Source organism: Glycine soja, chromosome 16 (assembly GCF_004193775.1).
Source record: "Glycine soja cultivar W05 chromosome 16, ASM419377v2, whole genome shotgun sequence".
Classification (NCBI taxonomy): Eukaryota; Viridiplantae; Streptophyta; class Magnoliopsida; order Fabales; family Fabaceae; genus Glycine; species Glycine soja.
The window spans coordinates 24633510-24644027 of record NC_041017.1 but is presented as its reverse complement, the minus strand read 5'-3'; the positions used below and the strand labels follow the sequence as shown (position 1 = coordinate 24644027).

Below are 10518 nucleotides of genomic sequence, written 5' to 3'. Positions count from 1 at the left end.
CATTTGTATAAAGCAAAAATACAAAGTTCTCTCCTCCATAAAGAATTCTCCTTCCTATTCAAAGTCTCCAATATTCCTAAACACTTTTCTTAAACATAAAAAGCCTTATTTCCAACAGATACAACTTCTTCTTCACGTATATTTATTAAGATTCTCTTCCAGAAATTATCAGAACATCTTGGAATCTGGCTGCTAAATGAGCGGTTAAATGATCAAACAATGCTAGAGTATTTCGAATCCATGTTTCCCAAAGACAATCCAAAAAACACACGGTTCTGTATTAACTTCTTTACATCCATTGGTCTTGGTGATCTTATAGAGAACCTACTACGTGAGTATTTGAAAAATATGCCTTGTCTTATCATGCAACAACAGAAAGATGAGTCAGGGAGTTCTGATTCATCAGACTATGGAACAGCTAGTTCAGAGAAAGGAGACTCAGCATGTTCTGATGAAAGTGACAGTGAGAATGACAGAAGAGGAAGAAAGCGGAGGAGAAAGTGTGATGCAATTTTATGCTATTGTCGAAGGCCCTTGCAACCACAAAACTGATTGAGTAACCATGGTTTCTCAATCTTTAAATCACTGAATTAACTTGCCTTTTTATGTAAATGTAAAAGGGTTATTTGTGTTCAGCAGGTTGAGATGTTGAGCTTGCTCTATGGATTTGTTTAATTTTGTTCTTAAGATCATATTCTTTTGAAGGGTATACTATTAATGTCCATAAAGATGCTTCTTGGTTCATGAGTGGTTTTGTAGAGCGAAAAAATAAGAACTATCATCGAGTGACTTTCTTTAAAAAATAAAAATTGTCATGTTATTATGTCTTGGTAATATTCTTGATATAGCTTTCAACAATATTAGTAGCGACATTTATAGATTACTTACTATGAGGAAATTCCTATTACCTCAGTTGTTGATTGAATTCAAAGTTTCAAGAAACTGTTGTTGAGATAGGCAATATCGATAGAGACAAAAAGACAGAGGAAAAAAGGTTAATTGACATGGTTCACGTATTCATTGACAGAAGAAAGGGCAACGTTTAGGAAAAAAGGTGGGTGAGCTGTTTAAATATATATTTGGTTTTCTCAGTATCTATTAAGAGATCGAGGTGATGGGGCCCATTTACTCCTTAAGTAAGTTTCTTTAATAATAAAAAAAAAATTGAATAAATTATTTATTTTTAATAATTTAATTTTAATATATGTGATCACACAGCCCTGTACTTCCCGAAGCAAGCATATTGAAATTGATCCCTTTTATATAAGAGAAAAGGTTAAAGGTTCGCAGCAAGTTACTCTCTATTCAGCACATTCCAGCTCAAGATCAATGGGCGCGAAAAATAAGAGTTGTTTTTTTATTATTTCAGATTCATTGAAATCAATATAAATAAAAAAGATGAAACTAAAAAACAATTGGACGCAATTCTCTGATAGTGGAAATCAAATATATTAAGCCTCTTTTCCTACACGATTTTAGTTTCTTAGGAGCAAATTGAAAGTGTGCATGGTTGAGCTCTCTTTCTTAGCTCACCCACCTTGAGTTAATTTCTGAGGTATAAGAGTAATGTACTCCGTTACTCAGTTTTGTAATTAGTTAAGCTAGTGGCTTAATTTGTTAATAAGTTATCTAGCTATGTCAAGTGACAGCTTGCACAACTGTCATAAGGAATTTGTGGGGCAAGGCTTGTAATGAAATCATTTTTCTCCTCTCTCAAATTTTCTTTCTCTGAATACCTGAATGAAGAGTTGAGTGTGTTGGGTGTCAAAAAGAAGTGAAATGTGTGAATTATTACTTATTTAATGAGTGTTCATTGCTTTCTCAAGTTTATAAAATGTCTTACAGGTGAGGCTGGTTATATGATGCAGAATGTGTCGTATGCATGACACATGAAGGTGTAAGTTACGTCAAGTCCATTAGGAATTTACATGCTGAGGTTGGGCATAACACATCATTTGTGTTTTCGTGTACAGGGAGCATTGTTTGTTGTGGGTAAAGGGATTAAGTTGGTTGTAAGCTCAATCAATGTTACTAGCATATGCTTTTAATGTAATTTCATATACATTGTATTTGGAGGTGGGGCAAGGGTAATCTTGTACTGTGTTCCTTATCAATAAATTAAAATTTGTTTGCTGTTTAAAGAAAAGTTTTTAACATCCACCTTACAGAAACCCAAGTTTATATAATGATTTACACGTACTCAATAAAATACTGGTTTAAATTCCCAACTTAGAAGGTGTTTGTTTCAAAGTATAAAATTATGTTCTCAAAAATCATATTCCTAAAATAGGTCTAGGAATACTATGTTCATGAGCACTTTTGGTTAGCATTTAGTAATTTAAAAAAGAAAATATTCAACTAAAAATTCAAAAATTGAAAGCGAAAGAAGGAATGTGGAAGAAGGAAATATGGATGCATAATTATTATAAAAAATAACTTCCATTTCCATGAAAATGCAGGATATCCCAACATTAATCATGAGAACAGAAAAGAAGATAAATATGAGCTTGTACGTCTAGAAATCAATAATTTTTTTCTTTCAGAATGGACCAAACATGAGAATGTGATATGTCCAGTTCACGTTCCCATAAACTTTTCTTGATACTTGAGTCAAACACAACCTAAGTGCTTTTGTCATGAAATTCAAGTTTACATAAATGGTTGGTACATTGGCAACAAAATTAACATTCTGAAATCAAATAGGAAAAAGGATCAGTGGATAATAGTCCTCACATTAGCATAACAAAATTCTTTCCACCCATTTTTGTAACTTGTAAGTAATTCGTCGGGGAGAAGAACTTTAGAACTGATTTTGATGAACGCCATCATCCCTTTAAATCATCATGTGGTAAATATACACACAAATTGTGTCAGATATCTCTGGATAAACAAAATTCATAACTAATTTACATCCCTGTAGTATTTAATCCAATAAAAAAATAAATCTTATTAAATTTGATTAAACCAAAAACAAATTACAATCAATAGTCATTCAGGGCGAAGGAAGGGTCTTGAAGGGTGACTGTTAAATACTTTTCTCTTCACTTTCCCACCTTGATTTGAAGGTTGCTCATCCCAACACCCACCTTTTCCACACTAGATTCATTTCTCATTTCATTTGGTGTAGACTCTATGCCCTGGAGCCATGGGAGTTGCAGGCACTGCTGTGCTGTTGGCCGCTTCTCGGGTGCAAAATCAAGAAGTGGTAAAAGAAACTCTGAAAACTCACAGGCATCGCGCTCTGAAAATTTATATCTATCAATCAACAATTTGCTTAGCGGCCAAAACTTAAGTCTTCGAATCCTTTTGAGATCCCCATGTCTGTCAAAGAAGTCCTTGGATTTTGCTCCAGAAGTAGCAACCTGCCACATGCAAGATTAGATTTTGCATAATAGCTATTTGAATAATATGCAGAGATAATTTTCTACCTTCCGGGGCATCTTTCCAAGGAGTTCCATCATCAGGGCAAGGTGATCCTGAAACCAACGTAGCACAAACTTTTGTTATTCTAACATGCAATCTGAGTTATAGACTTGTGTAGTTGTGTTCACCAAGTCAAAGCAATCACAACTAACGTATCCTTAATGGTAACTATGATTCAATAGCTTACTATTTCAACACAATTACAAATGAAATGTATGAAACTCATAATCTCTTCCCATACCAATAGAAACTCATTCTTGGGAAACAAAAATGCCCATCCATGAATCATCCAGAGCACATATGTTAGTTCTTCTCTTACCAAGGTTGTGAAAGGATCATAAATACATGGAAAAATTAAACTATAGATTGATTAATTAATATACGATCTAGTCATCCGTGGATCACACATCATATTTATTTTGCTTTCAATCATCAGGAACCAGCAGAAGGAATACATAATAGTCCTGGACTTTGAGATACCTATTACATGAATTAATCAAAACTATGTTCTGAAATCAAATGAAAAATATCGCAAAGAATGTTCATGTGTCCAGTGCCAACTTGACATCAAATGGACTGGAAACACAGCTAGCTTCAACGAATTCCGTAACTGGATATCTTGTATTAATTTATCATTTCTGATTATCTCTACTCACATTCCAGAATAAAGAAATGACTATTGTAGAAGCATTTATGATAGTTAGAAATATTAAAGGTAAAAATTAATTACTCAACCTTGTTCTATAAAAAAAATAGTTATCAAATAATCTATTATATCATTTCAAACAATATCTTACCATAAGTTTCCTCTAGTTTGGAACCCTTTTGCATTAATAGCAACGAAATATAAGGTAGCTTAACAATTATCATAAAAACTACCATCCATTCATAAAAGATGTGAAACATAATTTAAATAATAATAGTGTACAAACAAAATCACCATACCTCATCCTCACTAAAACCCTGTCCAACCTTGGGAGTAAACAACATATCACCAGTGGCAAGCTCAAAAGCAATGCAAGCAAAAGACCACATGTCAACAGCAAAGGAATAACCGGCCTGCAGTATTACTTCAGGAGCTCTGTACTGTCTTGTTTGAATTTCTTCTGCAAACTGCTTATCAGCCCAACAAGCATTTCCAAAATCTACCACCTTGCATCTCACATCAATCCCATCAAGATTTCTGTCAGACTTTGGAGCTTCAATTCCTCCTATTGGAGAACTTCTCCCAGATATTTTTGCAACTGCCCTCCTAGCTCTTCTTTTCAACTTTTTCTCAATAAGACTAGTAACTCCACCACCATTTATGTTTCCCTCAGGCCTCTCTAATATTGGGGTGAGTCCAGATCTAACAGGGTCTTTGGCAGGATCAATGGTAGAAACCAGAAGAACATTTTCTGGTTTTAGGTCTGAGTGGATAATGCCATGTTCTCTATGTAAATAATCCAAACCGATCAAAATGCACTTGCAAATCTCCCTAACTTTATCCAAAGGAAGGCCTTTATACCGGTTATATTTGATTAGACGAAGCAAACTATCCCCAAGAAACTCAAGCACCATGCAAAGGTGCTGACCATTAGGACCTGTGTGCTTAAAGTGATCAATCAAATGGACAACACATTTTGAATCCATATCGACACCATCAGCAAGGGATGAAAGAACATCAATTTCATGAAGGGCGGCCTGAACAAACTGGGCAGCACTTTTCTGGATCTTGAGAGCAACATATGCCTGAAAATCCAAATTTAAAATTAGAATATATTGATAAACAAAAAAAAAATACTGCTGAACTAAAATAATATAAAAAAAGTTATCACTGTCTGAGCAAAATTAGTTGGGACACAAGCAAACCTTTGTGAAAACTTTTTTAATTAAACATGGATACAGAACTATTAGATGAAGAAAGGATAATACTTGGACCTAATTCATAGCAACTACCAGAGGGATTGTGCCACTGTGGAAATACCCCTGCTGGATATACAGTGTATATGATAGACAGTATACACATTAAGTTTCCTCTGATTATTTTACCATCTTCTTTTTCTTCTTTCTTTGGGATCCTTTTCTTTTCTAAATTTAAGCATTTAGCCAGACCCCACAATAAATAAGTGATTTAATGGTATCAGAAGTTCTGGATCCATGAAGTTAGGAGTGTGTGTATATAAGACACCCAAGTTAGTCTTGGATTGAACTCCTCTATAATGAGGGGTGCACATTAAAGAATAAATTATGAAGTATAATCATTGATTGGAAAAACAGCTGTTGAGATTGTGATACAATATAAGCACGAGTATAACAAACTATGAAATTGTTAAAATTTAAAAACTACTCCACTAATTTACCCATCAACTCTCACTTTAGAGAAGTCAAATCCATTTCAACATTCAACTTTGCTGAATTAGAACTAAAATTCAGAATTACAGTGTTTCCATAAGCAGCTAACCTAAACCGTTCAACAAAATTAATGCACACAAAAGAAAGACACCAGGTGTTACTGTTAAAAACGAGCGTAAGGCACATTTACCAAATCAGCTAGAATCTTATAAAAACAAAGGGATGCAGCGACACATTTAGTATCTTTCTGCAAGCAGACAAATCTATGTGTTCCAGGTAGTCACCCTTTATGATGATCACTGCCCATGTTGTTTGTCATTCCAACATGCAAGGTCTGTTAAGTATTTCCACAAATGTTGAAAAATACAAATACCAACAGAAGAAGTGGCAGTGACATGGGAAGACAAAAAGGTTGTTCAACATACATATACATCCCAATTTGATCCATTCAATCAAATGTTACCCTTAAGCCAGAAACTGACAACACAAATACACACACATTAGATCGAACAAACCAATGTTTCTGTTGTATAAAGAAAGGAAAACCTACTGGGAGAGAGAAAAAACACCAGAAAACAAAAAAACAGAAAACATCCACTTACATATTTAAACTTACAATCACAAACCACACACACAAACATATTCTGAATCAAAAGGAAAACCATGTAACCCCTACATAATTCAAAGCAGACAAACATGATAAACGAAACACACAAAACCAGCACAGAATCTAACAACCCCACTCCTACAGATTCAAAACAGATTGCCATAATAACAAAAACAACATCAAGGCCTTATCCACTAAGTGCGGTCGACTACATGGACACACGAAGTCATCCAGCTCACATAAAAACTGATTGCCATAACGATTAAAAGAAAAAAGTTTCAACAACTATTCACATCAAAACACAAATCACAGGTCAAATCAATCCCAATTCAAAACAACCCCTTTGGAAGGAAATAACCAAAGAAAGATTAAAAGAATGAAAAAAGAGAAGAATGAAAACGAGAAGAGTAAGGATCAAACATACAGATGTAGTAGTATCATAGGCAAGCCAAACTGTTGAAAACTGACCCCAACCGAGCTTCCTCTGCGCTATGTACCTGCCGCCGGCGAACTGATCGGCGACTCTGACGGCGTGGTACCCTCCTTTCCGGTAAGAGTCGAACCCCTCATCCTCCTCTTCAGACCCAGATGAAGAAGAACACGACATCACCTTTCACTTCAAAAACACACCCAAATGATTCTTCTTCTTCTTCTTCTTTCTCTGCTTTGCCACACCCCAAGTTCTGTTCTTTTATTTAAAAAAGTTTTTAAATAAATCCCCTTTTTCTTTAAATTGTGACCGAAATTTGAAGCTTTTATTTCGGAGATTTGTGGCCTTCTCAAATCACGAGACTCTCTCTTCAACAATCCTCCACTTTTTTCTCTCTGCTTTCTCTTTTGCTTCTCTTGCAATGGTTCTCTGAAGGTGTGTTGTGTGGGTCTTGCATTTTCATACGGTTTGTTTTTTCTGTTTATTTTTTCCCCAAAATAACTGTTCATTGACTGTTTACTATTGTGCCCTTTGGCCTCTCATTTTTGTATGAATTAATAAAGGGCATTTTGGAGATTGAATTTTTTGGATGTTATTTTAGGTGGGGAGGGGTAATCAGGGTACTGAAAAGGGGTTGGGAGTTGCTGCGCTTTCCTGCGTCACCCATCTGTTTCCTATCTTTATACTTTTGCCCTTTTGTGTGCTTTTTCTTTTTTCCTTAGCACTTGTTTTGTTTCTTACCATACCATGTAGTGGTGCTTCTTCAATACCTTGTTTTAGGGAGTGGAAATTCAAGATTACAAGACCCAATTTGTCATTAGCATACGGTATATTATGCCGTCTTACTTGACAAGTCAACCGATGAATGGCAAATAAGTCTTATTATCTCTTTTTTTCATTGTAAAAATCAAATAAATTGTCACAAATTTACAACAACGAGTATTTTGTTCAATCAATTGATCTACCCTTCCTTAACAAATAAATCTCATTATCCTTGTTTATTTTATAAGCCTGAAACAAAATAAAAATATTATATGTTTTTGAAAGATGAGAAGTTTTTTGTTTAAAGCCAAGCAAAGCAATTTCTGAAGGAATGTAGCTGCCAAAATATATAGGTAATGTGAATGGGATAAAAAAAAATTGTAATGCTAAAAGAAAAGTGTATGAATAGCAGTCCTATAAGTCAAATATACCCAAATTCATTAGTGCAAGTAGGTCGGCACTTAAGTCTTTAAACAAAGATCTAGATTCGACTTAGACCCAGAGTCGCGTAGGTGGAAGGAGGTTAGTTGAATACCAAATAAAAACATCAAATATCTTCTGGTTACACAAAAAATATAATTCAAAAATAAATTATATTTAATGACTTGTGTATGCGATTAAACAAAACTAAACTATTTATATTTTGAATAATTTTAATATAAAATACTTTTGATGAAATATTTATAGTTTTAAAAATATTTAAATCATGCTTTATTTACTATTGGTCATTTATTTTTAACTATAAAAACATATTTAAAAATCAAATATATTAGAAAAACCTTTCTATTTAATTATTTTTTTGACATCTCTCCCTCTAAGTATTTTAACAAAGCTAAATATCCGGGATTCAAACTAAAACAACTTGTTAAGTTGAAAATTTTCATGACAATTGATCCACACGACTGATGATACCTTTCTCCTTATATTATACTATATATTTCATCAAATATGTATTTATAATTTATTTACACTTTTAAAATAATTCTTTATAATTTAACAAAAATTATAGTATTAACAACTATGTGTAACCATAGGTTAGGAGGAGAAAACTTACAAAAGATAGCTTGTTAAGTTTTCTCAAAACAAATATTAGTCATTGACAAAATTAATAAATACATTGCACCTAACACATGGTTACTCAAAAAAATATCTTAACAATTATTCCCATTTGTTTTCTTTTTCTGTCCACTTAATTAGGTGGATAATCGAAATATTAAACAATATAATTAATATCCTAATTTACTTAAACATTATTGTTAATTTTTTAACATATTCTCTTTTATTGTTCCTTTTCATTTATGATAAGTGTATAAATTATTTATTAATTAATTAAGTAAAAATAAGAATATAATTAAAAAGATAGTAATTAATATTGTCTTGAATTTTTAATAAAATAAATAGAAAATAAATTCATTCAAAAGTGGATAGATAAAATGAAATATAAATTGACATTTTTTAGAAATATAAGTCAATTTATTTTCTTAAATTATCAATGTGTATATTAAAACTAGAAAGTTGCCTATGAATTAAATGAACATTTATAAGTTTGAATAATTCTTAAAATAAAAAATGGCATTATTATTCAACAACATTAATGAATATTTTATCTTAAATTAGAATAAACACTACTACAAATCTCGATTTCAATCGTCTTAGTAGTCAACGTTGTGGAAAATCAGCACTTGAAAACAGGGTCTTCTCAAGGCCAAGAAAATACAGGATAGAACTATAGATGAAAATAATAGAATGAGTACATCAACTCATGATGCCCAAAAAACATGATGACTCTCAAAACAAAAATTAGGGAACTTGAAGACAAGCTTGATACTGCCAACAACAATGGTAGAATTTCTTCTCAAAAGGATAAATACTAGCAGGAAACCAAGGACAGATCACAACTCGGGAATCAATCTTTCTTGAATGTGCAAGGCAACTGTTGGATCGAGTGGCCTCAGAATAATTAAGAAGGGGGGGTTGAATTAATTACTTATAAACCTTTACTAATTAAAAAAATTACTCTTTTAAGGCTTTTACTAAATTGTTAAGAGAATGAGGAGTAGAAGAGAAAACTTAACAGAAAGTAAAAGCGGAAATTAAATGCACAGTGGAAAGTAAAAGAGTAGGGAAGAAGGAAACAAACACACAAGAATTTTTATACTGGTTCGGCAACAACCCGTGCCTACATTCAGACCTCAAGCGACCTGCGGTCCTTGAGATTTCTTTCAACCTTGTAAAAATCCTTTTACAAGCAAAGATCCACAAGGGATGTACCCTCCCTTGTTCTCGTTGAACCTAGTGGATGTACCCTCCACTAGAACTGATCCACAAGAGATGTACCCTCTCTTGTTCTCAGTCAAACCCAAGTAGATGTACCCTCTACTTGTACCACAAAGGATGTACCCTCCAATGTGTTGAGACAAAGATCTCAGGCTATTAAACCTTTGATACTTTGTGAATGGGGATACAAAAGAATTCTCAGGCGGTTAGTCCTTTGAACACTTTTGTATTAGGGAATGGGAAGAATCAAAAGAATTCTCAGACTGTGTCGTTTTGAATTCTTTGACAAGGGAGAAGGGAGACACAAAAGAATTCAGACGGTTAGTCATTTGTTCTTTTGGAAAAGGGAGAAGAGAGACACAAAATGAATCCAGGCGGTTAGTCCTTGGCAAATTCTTTTTGGCAAAGGGAGAAGAGAATGAAAAGATGAATAGCACAAGTTTTCAAGGTTTGGAAAACCAGAAAACTTCATAAAGCTTTTGGTACAAAGAAGAAGAAGAAGTTCAAAGAGATTCAAGGCTTGTAAAGGATTGTATGAATAAGTGTTCAAGAATCTTGAAATGCAAAACAAAGTCTTGCTTTTATAGACTCTTCATGTCTGGTCAAGACATCCATTCATAAGAGTTATAACTTTTAGAAAAACTTATAACCAATTTGAAAAAGTCAAAAACTTTTTTGAAGAGTT

At 33.4% G+C, this 10518-nt stretch overlaps 1 protein-coding gene across 1 annotated transcript; it reads right to left on the bottom strand.

Moving 5' to 3' along the window:
* Window positions 1-2751: 2751 nt before the first annotated feature.
* LOC114390974 (probable serine/threonine-protein kinase sky1) lies at window positions 2752-7285 on the bottom strand. Its single transcript, XM_028351941.1, has 4 exons — window positions 6789-7285; window positions 4369-5154; window positions 3429-3476; window positions 2752-3362 (listed from the first exon to the last, which is right to left on the bottom strand). Exons 1-4 carry the CDS (start codon window positions 6969-6971, stop codon window positions 3042-3044), a joined length of 1338 nt encoding a protein of 445 aa, XP_028207742.1. The 5' UTR covers window positions 6972-7285; the 3' UTR covers window positions 2752-3041.
* Window positions 7286-10518: the final 3233 nt, after the last annotated feature.

Coding starts and splice junctions, on each gene's coding strand:
- LOC114390974 (XM_028351941.1), bottom strand. CDS start 6,971: ATGTCGTGTTCTTCTTCATCTGGGTCTGAAGAGGAGGATGAGGGGTTC. Junction 5,155..6,788: donor CCTATGATACTACTACATCT/GTATGTTTGATC, acceptor TTGGATTTTCAG/GCATATGTTGCTCTCAAGAT. Junction 3,363..3,428: donor TTGGAAAGATGCCCCGGAAG/GTAGAAAATTAT, acceptor TGCATGTGGCAG/GTTGCTACTTCTGGAGCAAA.